Consider the following 14,953-nt stretch of genomic DNA (forward strand, 5'->3'; position numbering starts at 1 on the left):
TACAGGTGAAACTCCAAACATTTGAATGTTGTGCAAAAGTCTGGTAATGTCAGCAATTAAACCTAAAATGTGAAACTAATAAAATCAATATGTGATATAAGCCACATATTTCATCACATTTATAACCAGACAAAAAAACTACATTGGATTTCATTGTACCAATTTCAATTAAATGACTTCCTACTGTTGCTCTGATTTAAATAATTAGTTTTTGGCCCTTAAAGCCTTCCTGTGTCCAAGGACTTTTTCTGAGTTTGTAAACAATATCAAAAACGACAAAATATTTTTTGATAATGAGAATTATCATTCTGGGCAATTACATAATTAATTTGAGTTAGATCACGGTGATCAATTGTCAGCATACTTCCTCGATTAAACATGGCGGACATGTCTGTTAGAAGTTACCACAGTAGGGAAGCCACTTCAGACCCAGTAACCCTTCGGCTGACGGCGACGCCTCTCGAGCGGGGGAGTTAAACAGCTTCTTCGCCCGATTCGAGACAAAAACACCTGCAGCCGTCACAACACTCCCACCCAACACACACAGCAGCTGCACCCTTATACTGGAGAAGCATGAGGTGAGACGCACGCTGAAGGCAGTGAACCCGAGGAAGGCTACGGGCCCAGATGGAGTCCCGGGACAGGTACTAAGAGACTGTGCAGACCAGCTGGCCGGAGTATTTACGAAGATCTTCACCCAGTCCCTCTCCCAGGCCGTCATCCCATCATGCCTGAAGACCTCCACAATAATCCCGGTGCCGAAGAAGAACTCTGTCACCTGCCTGAATGACTACCGTCCAGTGGCACTTACACCTATAGCTATGAAGTGCTTCGAGAAGCTGGTACGGACCCATATCACCTCAGTCCTCCCTCCCGAGCTTGACCCACACCAGTTTGCCTACAGAGCTAACAGGTCCACAGAAGACGCCATCGCCACAGCCCTACACTCCTCCCTGGGTCACCTGGAGACGGGGGGGAGCTACGTGCGGCTGCTTTTTGTGGATTATAGTTCGGCATTTAACACCATTATACCTGATAGACTGGTGTCCAAACTGTCAGACCTGGGTCTCTCGAACTCCATCTGCATGTGGATTAAGGACTTCTTATCCAACCGCCCCCAGAGGGTGCAGTTGGGTCGCCACATGTCATCAAGCCTGTACCTCAGTACCGGCTCTCCACAAGGCTGCGTGCTGAGCTCCTTTCTCTACTCCATCTGCACATACGACTGCACACCTGCCCACTCCAGCAACTCCATCATCAAATTTGCGGATGACACCACCGTAGTAGGGCTCATCTCGGAGGGAGACGAGGCTGCATATCGGGACGAGGTGGAGAAGCTGTCCGATTGGTGCAAAGTCAACAACCTGGCCCTGAACACCTCCAGACTTCAGGAGGAAAAAAACGGACATCCTGCCCCTGATCATCAGTGGTGACTGTGTGGAGAGGGTCTCCGACTCCCGCTTCCTGGGAGTCCACCTGGCCGACGACCTATCCTGGAGCACCAACACCACGGCTACCATCAAGAAGGCACACCAGAGACTGCACTTCCTGAGAATACTCAGGCACAACCACCTCTCACAGGAACTGCTGGTGTCCTTCTACCGGTGCTCCATTGAGAGCATCCTGACCTACTGCATCTGCGTGTGGTTCAGCAGCTGCACGGCTGCAGAGAGAACGGCGCTCCAGAGAGTCATAAAGACCGCCCAGAAGTTAATCGGATGCCCCCACCCCCCCCTGGCTGACCTGTACAGCTCCCGCTGTCTCAGGAAAGCACAGAGCATCCTGAAAGACCCATTCCACCCCGGGCACAGCCACCTGGAACTACTACCCTCAGGCAGACGCTACAGGGTGCTAAAAGCGAGCACCAATAGACTAAAAAACAGCTTTTACCCAAGAGCCATAGTAGCATTAAACAGTGTAATGTTTAAATTTTTTTTAATTTTTTCGGACTACAATGTGCAATAATGTTATATGTATGTGTGTATATATATTCATATGCATGCAGATATGCATATGTGTGGATATATATACATAGATACATCTGTCATCTCTATCTTTTTTTTTTACTATTTATACTATCGTATTGTATATGCACCTTAGGAGGATCTTCTCCAATTTCGTTGTTCTTTGAACCTGTTCATTGCAATAATGACAATAAAACTCTATTCTATTCTATGCTTGGTATAATCCTGCACGGAACAATCCACTGTTATTGACCGTGATCCTATATGTGTCTGTGAATGTGTGTTTGTGTAAGTTTTTTGTGAAACTGTGTCCGTGTGCGCAACCATCTCATTTGACTGTCGCAAAAGTCAGCTTCCTTATGGCATAATTAATGTTCAATCGTGATGTTCCTCTTCCTCCTTACCCAGCTGGAAGTGCAGCCCAGAAGAACAAAACAAAGAAATATGACTAACACTTTGTTTTGAATATTTTCTTGGGCAGCACGGTGGTACAGGGGTTAGTGCATGTGCCTCACAATATGAAGGTCCTGAGTTGTCCTGGGTTCAATCTCGAGCTCGAGATCTTTTTGTGTGACGTTTGCATGTTCTCCCCATGACTGCGTGGGTTCCCTTCGGGTATTCCGGCTTCCTCCCACCTCCAAAGACATGCACCTGGGGATAGATTGATTGGCAACACTAAAATTGGCCCTAGTGTGTGAATGTGAAGGTTGTCTGTGAGGTAGAGACTTGTCCAGGGTGTACCCCGCCTTCTGCCCGAATGAAGCTGAGATAGGCTACAGCGACCCCCCGCGAACCCAAATGGGACAAGCGGTAGAAAATGGATGGATGGACTACATTAGAAGATGAAACACACAATTTAAAAGGAGCAGCGACTTTAGTTTTACTATCTGCTGCAGCTCACCAGTAATCCGCCCCAAATGCGGACTTGCAGGCACTCAGACATTGTCTATGTGACTGTATCAACACACCCACTAATTTATTCAGAAAAGGCATTTTTATATTTTAATATGTTATTCAGACTTTTTGTTTGTGTCTGCAAAGATGTTCTAATTTAACATGTATAAAAAAAAGAATCCCTGCTGTTGAAGTAATAAGCACACATACTGGTATATCGGTATACATAAAACCTCTGCCGACAGACACTTTTTATTGTTTTTGTTTGTTTGTGGATGAAAAACGGTAAAAGTTTGTTTCATATAAGGAACATGTCTAGAACTTTTCTATATATAAAAAGTATCTTTGAATTACTGGAAGGGGCTGTTTGCAACATTTACACAGATGCCTAGAGGGTGCTAATAGTTTTCCAATGTATTTTACACCGTAAATCCCGCCCTCTTACAGCTTCTGGAACTATTGATCGGGAAATTGATAAGTTTTCTGGTTCCAATTCCACTTTCGATTCTGCCTAACGATTTGGTTCTGTAACGGTTCTCTTATCGATTTTTATTTGGTAAAAAAAGAAAGCAAAAAGGTAGATTGGCACCAATTGTGTTTAGTTTAGAGCTAACATGACCATACAGAGCCAACAGTGAGGTCTTAAGATGTACATAGCATAGGAAAAAAAACCCTCTTTAAATAAATATTCTTCTGTATAATTTACCAAAATAAATCATGTGTAAAATACTCCCCGTTTTAGATAAAAAAAATAATTTTAATCCACACGACAAAGCGTTAAAAAAGTTGCTACTGAGTTGACAGTGTCTTCTGTTATAGTGTGTTTTTGTCCTTCTCCGCGTCTTAACTGAATGTCACGGATGAAAAACTTTTAATTAATGGCTAAATCCTTCTAATATTCAGATGAGTCATAATCTTGAATAACATTGAGGAGCCGAGATGCGATGACGCAGGAGCAGAAATGGCAACAAACAAGACATTGTGTTGCATAAGCTTCTTCTTTACAGTTTTACAGCAGTTAGCATTATTGCCATTTTCAGTTTCATTTTATAATTACATTAAAGTCTCTAATTGAGCCTAGTTCAGCATAAACTATAGTTAGGTGTCGGTTATCAGTGCTAAAAATACTTTGTCTGTGTTAGCGCTTATAATAACAACATTACTAATATTTGGTTGATATTCCAGTCACGAGAGGTAAATAAGAGTACTGTTTGCGGGTTTGGGGTGGTTATTTAGAGAGTGTTGTGGGTGAAATAGAGAGCCATTGACTCCATTATTAGCAAACATTTTATCGATTATTTATTTACGACTTAGAATGCATAAAAAATCCTTATATAAGGATTGTGAATGATGGATCGCACATCTGTCTATTTTTTGCTGATTCCAGTATGACTGATCAGATACTATGGTCAGATTGCAGAAGCGTTACTACAGTGACGTCAATCTCCGTAAATAGCCGAAGGTATTCAGAGCGTCACTTCCTGTTCATGAGAAAGGACGCAAAGAAAAAGGCTCCACTTCTGCTACCGGAGTTTTTGTTGAGTCTGAAGATTTTGACCACTGACTTGCGATCACAGCCAACGGAGAGTCACCTGGCATCTTCGACCTCATTTTGGTTAGTTGAGAAGCACTGATACGCTGAGATAAGGCAAGTTGGAAGAGCCGTTAACCTCAAGCCAACGTGCATCCCACTGAACAGAAGAAACAACAACGCCACTCCAGTCGTGCTCGTGAAACTCGTAAATAGAAAATCTAAAATCGCAATTTGATGTTTAAAAAGAATTCAGTTCACAAACTTCAGACGCAAAAAAATTTAGTTACACAAAATCAGTGTAAAAAAAATTGTAGTAAGACACCAATGAACCCCCATACCCGATGTACATGCCTGTACGTTAGGAAATATGTTGTATTTATCTCGACTCACATATTTATTTTTTACAACAGTGACGTTTCACTCATGGGAGGTGAAATAACTCCACGCAGCGGGATAAAGCATAAACATTCTGAGGAGGAAGAAGAGGACGAGGTGGACCCTGATGCTGAGAAGCACAGCAGCAAGAGACTAAAGGTTGACAAAAACCATGAAGAGGGTGACACAAAATGTGAAAACAAGGAATACTCTTGTAAAGGCACAGAGGACACATCGGCGATGAAATCTTCCGAAGACGCTTGCAGTCAGAAGAACAAAAGTGAAACATCTTGTGGTACACAGTCCATGCTTGAGGACCCAGGTAAGTGTTCAATAACTTTGCATACTCTGGTTTCAATTCAATTCTCCCATTACAATTTATAAAAATAAAATAAAAAACATTATTCACTGTGTAAGATTTTAAATGTCATAAAAAAGTAACCACGATATGTGTAATACATCTAAAATATAATTATAAAGCATTTGACCCTGAAGAAGTAATGGATTTTGCTCTTAGCTAAAATGTCTCAAATTGATTTCAAACACACCAGAAAGGTTATTTTAATTTGTTTAAAATGTGCACAGACAGGGCAGTTTGCAGAACGGTACTGCCACCTACTGACTACTATGTATCACTGAAATTACATTTTGAGTTCAAATACAACTTTACAAGGCCCAGCACACACTCAAGGTAACTGTCACTTTTGTTAGTGTACACCAGACTTTGAGCTACTTTTCAATTGACCAAGTTGAGGGGCTCTACCTCATTCATATACAGTATGTATATATATATATATAGTTGAATGATAATACAAGCATGTTTAACACATATAGATTTCTTTCTTTCATGATGACAATAATATAAGTTGGTGTATTGCCTTATGATGACTTGCATTGATTGGAATCAGACAGTAGTGCTGATAACGTCCACATCTTTGAATGGAGGAGAAAAAAAAAGTCGTCCTTTCTGTCCAATACCCCTGGAAAGTGGTTGTTTTTTGGTATATTATTTGTTCAGCTTTTCATACTCGTTTTCATACACTTTACAAGAAATACATTGGCGGCAAACGCCGTAGCTTGCGGGCTTATGCACCCCAGCTTTCTGAGTCTCTTATTTTGTTATTGCAGGCAGGATGAAGCAGGGCTTTTACTGTGAATACAGGAACAGTGCAGTCGGTCTTTAGAGTTTTGACAGCAGGTACGGCGCGAGTCTGTTGAAATAAAAGGTGTTTCTCGTCTTAATAATGATCTCGCAGCAGCCAGCGTCATCTCACAAGACCCTCGGGTGTCATGAATGTCAATAAAGTGACGAAAGTGACGTCTTGGTGAAGATTGAGGATCGCTAATTTTTAGGTCTATTTTTTTAATGCCTGGCTGGTGATTGACTGACACACCCTCCGCGATCGACCGATAGCTCGTGCTCGAGGTAATGGGCACCTCTGGTGTACACTTTTGGAAAAATTGATGCTCAACTGTGTTGCTTGCAAAATAAACAGAATAGTTTTCCTTAAAATACTTTTGTTTTTGTTATTCTTTCCCTGTTGTCTGTAGAACTTTAATTACATTTAAGGGTTGCTAAACACGGAAGCCATGTACGAACCTTACATTACACTGGTGGGGAAGTAAAAACAAATATACATGAAGTAACTTTAAGCTTGATAAATGAAATAACTTGTTTGGAGCTTCATAGTATGATTTTTTTTTTTTTTTGAGGAATCATATTATAGTACGTGTTCAATTCCTCTTCTTCAGGGCCCAGCAGCCCACTGACAGAATTGCCAGAAAAAGAGGAAGCCAAAACAGAGGAGGCCCACTATAACCAACCTGAGCGACCACTAAAAGAGAATGCACACTCCGAGCAAGACACTGAGGACAGCAACAGCCGCAGCAGTAGGAGTGGAGACTGCCCGCCCAGCGTGTCTTCTTCTGGTGATTCACCTGACTTGTCAACAGAGGGCGATGCAGACAATTCCGAATGCACGAATACAGAAACAGAGCCTGGACAAAATGACTAACACAAGCTTGACCGCACAACTGACTCTTGACACTGTATAATACCACACCGAGGGAAACTGTAGCACTGTGGAACTCTGGGCTCCAGGATAAGAAGAAATGAGGGACCTCACAGAAGGAACTTTTTCCCCCTTCAGTTTCAGCTGGCAAATGGACACACGTCACCTGGCCTTAGTGCTGGGCGATCATGGAGGCAGTGTTTTGAAAGTTTACTGTTTTCTAAGTTACTCCCCAAAAGTTAAAATCAGACCCTGATAATTTAATTTAGCCCTTATGTGTTCAATAACATCATCATTGGCATACACTTCCAAAATGTTAACCTACTCATTGTTGTTTTGACAGGAAAAATTATTTAGGTAATGTCTCCAGATGATTAACAATGTCTGCATCCGCTTTTAATTGTTTTTTTCTTTGAAAAACATAACATCAAGAGTAAATGTGTATTAACATCGCACTATTTCCTAAAAGTATATTGGACATTAAACCATTAACTCTGCTTAAGTTGATAATTTTCTTGTTGTAACCTGACAGTTTTAGAGTGTTAGTTCAGTAAAGTCATTTCAGGTTTGCATTCTGTAAATTTTACAGATGTTCGCCTCTAATCACAACCCATGCCTCCTTTTTGATAGGTTAGATTTTTACAATACCTGCCTGTGAATCCATTTTTGTAGACTTGTTATACACGTTCACTTCAAAATGTTAAAATTGTTGGAAAATGAATGCTCTTCTTTGTATTCATGTAAAGCAATAAATCCTGACAAAAATACTGAGATAAGTTTTGTTTTGTACCACTTTTAAGAGTTAAGTCTTGATTTCAGTTTGATACAGACCTTAGTATGCAGTGCCTCGGAAATCTTAAGACTACAAGTCAAACCCATCTAAACATCCATCCATCCATTTTTCTACCGCTCATTCCCTTTGGGGTCGCTTGGGACACTGGTACCTATGTCAGCTACAATCGGGCGGAAGGCGGTGTACACCCTGGACAAGTCGCCACCTCATCACAGCACATATAAACAAATACACACAACTAACCCTTTGAGTACCTTCAATTTTAGTTATCTTCAAAGCCAAACAGGACATAAAAGTGCTAAAGTTTCTGAAAGGTGAACATTTTTTTTGGAGCCATTATTTTTTTGTTACTTATGCTCAAACTTCAGTCCTAATGTATTTTTTAAACCCTTGGAAGGCCTTTTAATATTACTGTAAGATGTCACAGTTTTCCAACAGCATTAAACACCCGCGACCCCAAAAGGGACAAGCGGTAGAAAATGGATGGATGGACAATTTATGTATTAATACTACTAATCTAGTTAACTAATACAAGTTGTGATTTAAAGACACTCAAAAGGGTCAACGTCAAAAAATATGTTTTAGATATTGTAATTGGGTCAGACGTTTATTGAGAAACAAAAAAACCCAAATATTTACTAAAAGGACAAAAAAGTCAGTCTTTGTCCCCTGAGGGTTAGGACAAACACAACAATGTAAAGTTGCAGGAACCTCTTATGTAAAACATTGCTAAAATGGAAATAGGCGTTTTATTATCCATCCATCCATCGATTCTCTACCGCTTATTCCCTTTCGGGGTCGCGGGGGGCGCTGGCGCCTATCTCAGCTACAATCGGGCGGAAGGCAGGGTACACCCTGGACAAGTCGCCACCTCATCGCAGGGCCAACACAGATAGACAGACAACATTCACACTCACATTCACACACTAGGGCCAATTTAGTGTTGCCAATCAACCTATCCCCAGGTGCATGTCTTTGGAAGTGGGAGGAAGCCGGAGTACCCGGAGGGAACCCACGCATTCACGGGGAGAACATGCAAACTCCACACAGAAAGATCCCGAGCCTGGATTTGAACCCAGGACTGCAAGAACTTCGTATTGTGAGGCAGACGCACTAACCCCTCTTCCACTGTTTTATTAACATTATTGAATAATCAAACTATTAATAGCTAAGGCTTTTATCATACCCACGGTTTTCTTTACAGTGTGACTACTTTGAAAATTTTAATTAAAAAGTATTCTAAACTTCGCAGTCATTTGCAGTGCTTATACTGTGATTTGGTTGTTTATTTTTACACCTATATATCAGTACCATATGCCATATAACATCTGTTATGACATTGACATTTGTTTAGCTAAGATTAACACAATCCCTTTTGTAAGCAGGTGCGTAGGGACAGGTAAAGTAGGCATGCGTTCATCTCTAAACCATGGCTTGTGTATTCAGTATTGCATTTGTTATTGATCATTTCAGTTGCTTAATAGTGTTTTTTTACATTGCAAATCAGGGCTGTTTAGAATGTTTTTATTTTCCAGCTATAATCTGAAACAATCATAATTAGAAGTACTTTATTAGCCAAACCTTTTGTAAAGTCTTAGCGTATATGATTTAAGAAACATGAGAGAGCACTTCACAGAGACATAAAGTGTAGCCGAGCTGGTGCGTGAAGGTCACAGCTAATGTGGATAACAGAGACTGGAACCGAGATGAGTCATTAGGAATCTTCCGTCTTGGGAAAGATTACTGAAAGAAGATTTTGTAATTCTTGAACATATTTTTATAAAGACTTATAAGAGAGCTTGATAAATTAAAGTAGCAGTGTCACAGACCTATGTTTTTGAACTCATGGATTACGTTTAACATCCCTGTGCTGACACTTCTCACAAATTAAATGAGGGTGAGAGGGACAAGCGGTATAGAAAATGGGTGGATGAATGGGTCTCTGTTCTAAAAGTCAAATCATCAATAAAACTAATGACAAGGTGGGAATATGTTAACACTGTTCATGTATTTTCAGTACTCTCAACAATGTGACAAAGCAGTGGCACACAGCAATCCCCTCATGATGTGCCTGTGGACCAATTGATTTTGACAAGTGGACATTTCTAATCCACTCATGTGAGCCATAACAACCTCTGTCTCATCTTCACATTCAGACCACAATAGGGAGCCTCATAACAATGCAGCTAAATGGCTAGATTACTTAAGTTGTCTTTAACTGAAATTCAAGTCAAATAGTTTAAATGTGATGTAATTATTGAAGGATTCAGGGCGTTGTGATATTATTTCAAAAATGGGTCAGCGCCTGAGCGAGGATAGTGACCCGGACAAAGAAATAGATGTGGCTGAGCTGCAGGAATGGTACAAAAAGTTTGTTGTGGAATGCCCGAGTGGAACTCTGTTCATGCACGAGTTCAAGAGTTTTTTTGGGGTCGCCGATAACAAGGAGGCTTCAGATTACATTGAAAGCATGTTTCGAGCCTTCGACAAGAATGGAGTAAGTGATCACCTTATTTTGTAAGTGTGCAAATGTGAACTAATCTCTGTATTGTGTGCTTTTAACATTCTACGATTCCTGTGTACACAGGACAACACCATTGATTTTCTGGAGTATGTTGCAGCCTTGAACTTGGTCCTGAGGGGTAAATTGGAGCACAAGCTTAAATGGACATTCAAAATGTATGATAAAGATGGAAGCGGGTGTATTGATAAAACAGAGCTTCTAGAAATTGTGGAGGTAATGTATGATTTCAGTTATTAGTCATTTTACATTTGTAAATTTGATTTGCATTTTTTTGCTTCAGTTAATCGTTTAATGAATGTAACTAAAAAAAATCCAGGCCACATGTGGTTACTGGAACTTTACATATTTTCTGCACGGCCACTGCAACAGACCGCACGTGATAACGGTGGTGAGTGGCTGCCTGATCTGTGTGGCGTTTCTTTTTTTCTTTTTTATAACTTTTTTATAACTTTTTTTCAATAATGCACACATGTTAAAAATGAAATTTCAATTATTCAACTTAATTTTCCTTAAAATACACATTTAGGCTATAAAGGTGGTCCCCAACCACCGGGCCGCAGAAGAATGTTTTTATTCATTTTTATTTAAAAAAAAAAAAAAAGTTTTGTATTTTTTTAATTTATTCAATCAACATAAAAAACACAATATACACTTACAATTAGTGCACCAACCACAAAAACCTCACTTTTTCATGATAAAAACGTCCCTTTTTCATGACAAAGTAAAAAAATAAAAAAAAAGGATTCCCCCCCCCCGGGCTGCGGGACAAATTATTAAGCGTTGACCGGTCGGCGGATACAAAAAGGTTGGGAATCACTGCTATAAATTGTGTTTTATGAAATTACTCGATTAATCTCACAAAGAAATTGATACATTTTTGATTTATAAAATAATTTATATAAATGCAGGCAAAGTCCATTCTGTACATTAGGAGTTTTTGATATGCAGTCATTCTTTGCCATATTGTGCTTCAAATATTGTTTCTTCATCACATTGCAGATTTTTTGGGGGACATTTCTTATTTTTAAAGCTTATTCCACAATTTATTGGGCCAAAGTTAAGCATTTTGAAGCATTAAAACGGCTAAATAAACAAACTCAAGACTACAGCAGTATTGGCCATTAGAAAAGACTAAAGCTGTTCGGTGTCATGGCCACTGATTGACCTTAAGCTGCATTAATATATCAGATTAAAAGAGTATAAACTTGACTAGATGGTGTTACTTCATGTCTAGATGGCTCTTATAATGGTGAAAAACAGTTTAGAAGGTTGTAAACAGTTTTTTTTAATGCTCTAGCTATTCAAATATTAAATTATAATGAATGATTTATACTTTGCGAAAATGTGTTTAACGCGGCCATGTCTGGAACCAATTAACAGTTATAACCGAGAGACGACTTATTGTATATCTGGATGTATTCGACTTGATACTTACTGAAGCATCCTTTGCTGTCACTCCCAGTCTATTTATCGGCTGAAGAAAGCCTGTCACGGAGAGCTGGATGGAGAATGCAATCTGCTGACCCCGGACCAAGTAGTGGACAGGATATTTGAGCTGGTTGATGAAAATGGAGACGGTAAGTTTTTGTCTCAGTTTTCTGACAGTTTGTGGATGATTTTGGAGCTCCGTGTTAGACCACTTTAATGGCTTTAAGGAGAGTTGATGGAAAAGCTTAGATGTGCTCATCATGCCCTGGTTACACTGGATGCAAATGTGGGTTTTAGCTATGTAAACTATATAAGATTAACCTGGAGCCTCAATCCCCTTTTTTTACTTAGGTGAACTCTCCCTGGATGAATTCATCGATGGAGCACGGAGGGACAAATGGGTGATGAAGATGCTGCAGATGGATGTCAACCCTGGGGACTGGATCAATGAACAAAGACGCAGTGCAAACTTGTAAGGCTGCAGCATGGACTGTCTGTCGTCTGTCACACAGCCTTTGTGTGACACCAGTCCTCTTTTGTATAGTCTCACTGAGCGCGCATGCATGTAAATACAACATTTCAAGCTAAATAGCATATGTAATGTTTTTCAGTGAAACATTTTCTCTTAAAAAAAAATATATATATATATATACCATGATTATTTAATGTTTGCATTTGTTTTGATGCAGAGTTCCTTGTCGAGCCTTTGAAAGAATGATTCAATTCGTTTTAACCTTTTTTCAGTGATGTACCCCCTGTGAACATTTTTTTAATTGAAGTACCCCCTAATCAGAGCAAAGCATTTTTGGTTGAAGAAAAGAAATGAAGTAAAATACAGCTCTACGTCATCAGTTTCTGATTTATTAAATTGTATAACAGTGCAAAATATTGCTCATTTGTAGTGGTCTTTCTTGAAATATTTGGAAAAAAGATATAAAAATAACTAAAAACGTGTTGAAATATAAACGAGTGATTCAAATATAAATAAAGATGTCTACACATAGAAGTAATCATCAACTTAAAGTGCCCTCTTTAGGGATTGTAATAGAGATCCATCTGGATTCATCAATTTAATTCTAAACATTTCTTCACAAAAAAATAATTTTTCAACATCTGTCAGGTTCAAGCACTGATGACATCTATTAATCAGACAAGAAGCAAGGAACCATGCAGCGACAGAGATCAATTTAGCTCATGAGGAGAATGCATGGCGCTGCACACTTAGTCACAGTCTCGCCCTACGCTCTAAGGTTCATCTCCCGCGTCCCTTATTTTATTCAAAGTTCCATAGAACTCTGAATAAAACGAAGATAACATCTGTGGCTGAGGCCGCCCCTCAGACAAGAAGTCTGTTCTTGCATAGATTAGAAAAAGTCTAACTTGAGCACAATAGCTAATAACTAAAGCAACAGACTTTAAGCATACTAAAGTTAGTGTGATAATATATATACATAATTATTCTAACACATTAATATTTATGGAACATGTCCACAAAAAATCTAGCTGTCAAAACTGAATACTGCATTGTTGCATTTCTTTTCCCAGTTTATGAACTTACATTCATATTTTGTTGAAGTATTATTCAATAAATATATTTACAAAGGATTTTTGAATTGTTGCTATTTTTTTTTAGAATATTTAAAAAAAAATCTCACGTACCCCTTGGCATACCTTCAAGTACCCCCAGGGGTACGCGTACCCCCATTTGAGAACCACTGCCTTATTAGATTTATACCATAAATCAAAGGACAACTGCCTATTAATAATTACTTATTAAATAATAAAAAGTAGACACTTGTCTAATAATTATTATTAGTTGATCAAGTGTCTATAAATGTTGGTTGTGAGACTACTTCTATCCATCCATCCATTATCTACCGCTTGTCCAGTTTGGGGTCGCAGGGGTTGCTGGAGCCGATCTCAGCTGCGTAAGTAGGCGGGGTACACCCTGGACAAGTTGCCACCTAATCGCAGGGCCAAAATTTAGTTTTTACTCATGGGGAAGTCATTTTCTGATATTATTAATAATAACAATAATAATAGATTAGATTAGATTTATGACACTCAAAGCGCTTCACAGAGAAGTGAGAACCCATCATTTATGCACTCCATGTGTTGGTAAGCTACATTTGTAGCCACAGCTGCCCAGGGGTAGACTGACGGAAGCGTGGTTGCCAGGTGGCACCTCCGGCTTCTCCGACCGTCACCCATCATTCATTCACCAGTGTGAGCGGCACTGGACGCAAGGGGGAAGAGTCCTGCCCAGGGACACAACGGCAGTGATTTGGATGGCAAGAGGCGGGGAGCGAACCTGCAACCCTCAAGTTTCTGGCAAGGCTGCTCTACTCGCCACACCGTGCCACCCCCAGAAAGAGAGTTAGAAAGTTATATTTTTGCACAAAGCCAGAGTAACTGTGCATATTGCCCTTTGATGAGTTGAAATCTGCAAAATACCCCTTTCAAACCTTCTTGTTTTTGAGTTGTACAAATCCGTTGATCCAGAAGACAGGTTGAGTTTTTGCAGGTAAAACCAGGAAAGTAGGTTGTTTGTGAAATTGAGATACTTTAAGTGGAAGCAGGATCATAATTAAGTTAATAAAAAACAAATGCCAAAATAATATGAATCATACCAAAGCTTGATTTTGTTTTGTATATATTTCTTTTTTTTAGCCAGGATGGTATTGGATGTCTGCGATGAGGTGGCGACTTGTCCAGGTTGTACCCCGCCTTCCGCCCGAGATAGGCACCAGCGACCCCAAAGGGAATAAGCGGTAGAAAATGGATTAATGGATGGTATTGGATGTGCTGCGATGAGGTAGCGACTTGTCCAGGGTGTACGCGGCCTTCCGCCCGATTGTAGCTGAGGTACGGCGTGGCGCAGTGGGAGAGTGGCCGTGCGCAACCCGAGGGTCCTTGGTTCAATCCCCACCTAGTACCAACCTCGTCACGTCCGTTGTGTCCTGAGCAAGACACTTCACCCTTGCTCCTGATGGGTGCTGGTTAGCGCCTTGCATGGCAGCTCCCTCCATCAGTGTGTGAATGTGTGTGTAAATGGGTGAATGTAGAAGTAGTGTCAAAGCGCTTTGAGTACCTTGAAGGTAGAAAAGCGCTATACAAGTACAACCCATTTATCATTTATCATTTATAGGCTCCAGCGCCCCCCGCCACCTCAAAGGGAATAAGCGGTAGAAATGGATGGATGGATGGTATCGGATGTGCTGCGATGAGGTAGTGACCTGTCCAAGGTGTATGCTGCCTTCCGGCCGAATGCACCTCCAGGGACCCCACGCGACCCCAAAAGGGACAAGCGGTAGAAAATGGATGATATTGGATGTGCCAAAATCCACAACACGTACACATACACATTCCTCCCATTGAATTGCACAAGACATATATATATTTTTTACCATTACGATATTTTTTTCTCCA

At 40.2% G+C, this 14,953-nt stretch overlaps 2 protein-coding genes across 2 annotated transcripts in view; both read left to right on the forward strand.

Annotated features, from left to right (window-relative positions):
- The window catches only part of LOC133554443 (serine/threonine-protein phosphatase 4 regulatory subunit 2-like), a 23,719-nt gene extending 16,173 nt beyond the window's left edge, over positions 1-7,546 (forward strand). Inside the window, exons 8-9 of the mRNA XM_061903223.1 lie at positions 4,803-5,089; positions 6,520-7,546. Coding sequence (XP_061759207.1) covers positions 4,803-5,089; positions 6,520-6,782 — 550 coding nt within the window. The 3' untranslated portion in view covers positions 6,783-7,546. The remainder of the gene's footprint in view (positions 1-4,802; positions 5,090-6,519) is intronic.
- A 1,938-nt stretch (positions 7,547-9,484) lies between these two features.
- On the forward strand, positions 9,485-14,839 carry guca1b (guanylate cyclase activator 1B). The gene is made up of 5 exons (XM_061903226.1): positions 9,485-10,069; positions 10,160-10,309; positions 11,559-11,673; positions 11,876-11,996; positions 14,673-14,839. The coding sequence occupies exons 1-5, from the start codon at positions 9,866-9,868 to the stop codon at positions 14,704-14,706; spliced, it is 624 nt and encodes a 207-aa protein (XP_061759210.1). The 5' UTR covers positions 9,485-9,865; the 3' UTR covers positions 14,707-14,839.
- The last annotated feature ends 114 nt before the right edge of the window (positions 14,840-14,953 follow it).

This window comes from Nerophis ophidion, linkage group LG06 (genome assembly GCF_033978795.1).
Source record: "Nerophis ophidion isolate RoL-2023_Sa linkage group LG06, RoL_Noph_v1.0, whole genome shotgun sequence".
Classification (NCBI taxonomy): Eukaryota; Metazoa; Chordata; class Actinopteri; order Syngnathiformes; family Syngnathidae; genus Nerophis; species Nerophis ophidion.

Coding starts and splice junctions, on each gene's coding strand:
- guca1b (XM_061903226.1), top strand. CDS start 9,866: ATGGGTCAGCGCCTGAGCGAGGATAGTGACCCGGACAAAGAAATAGAT. Junction 11,674..11,875: donor GGTTGATGAAAATGGAGACG/GTAAGTTTTTGT, acceptor TTTTTTACTTAG/GTGAACTCTCCCTGGATGAA. Junction 11,997..14,672: donor CAAAGACGCAGTGCAAACTT/GTAAGGCTGCAG, acceptor TATCATTTATAG/GCTCCAGCGCCCCCCGCCAC.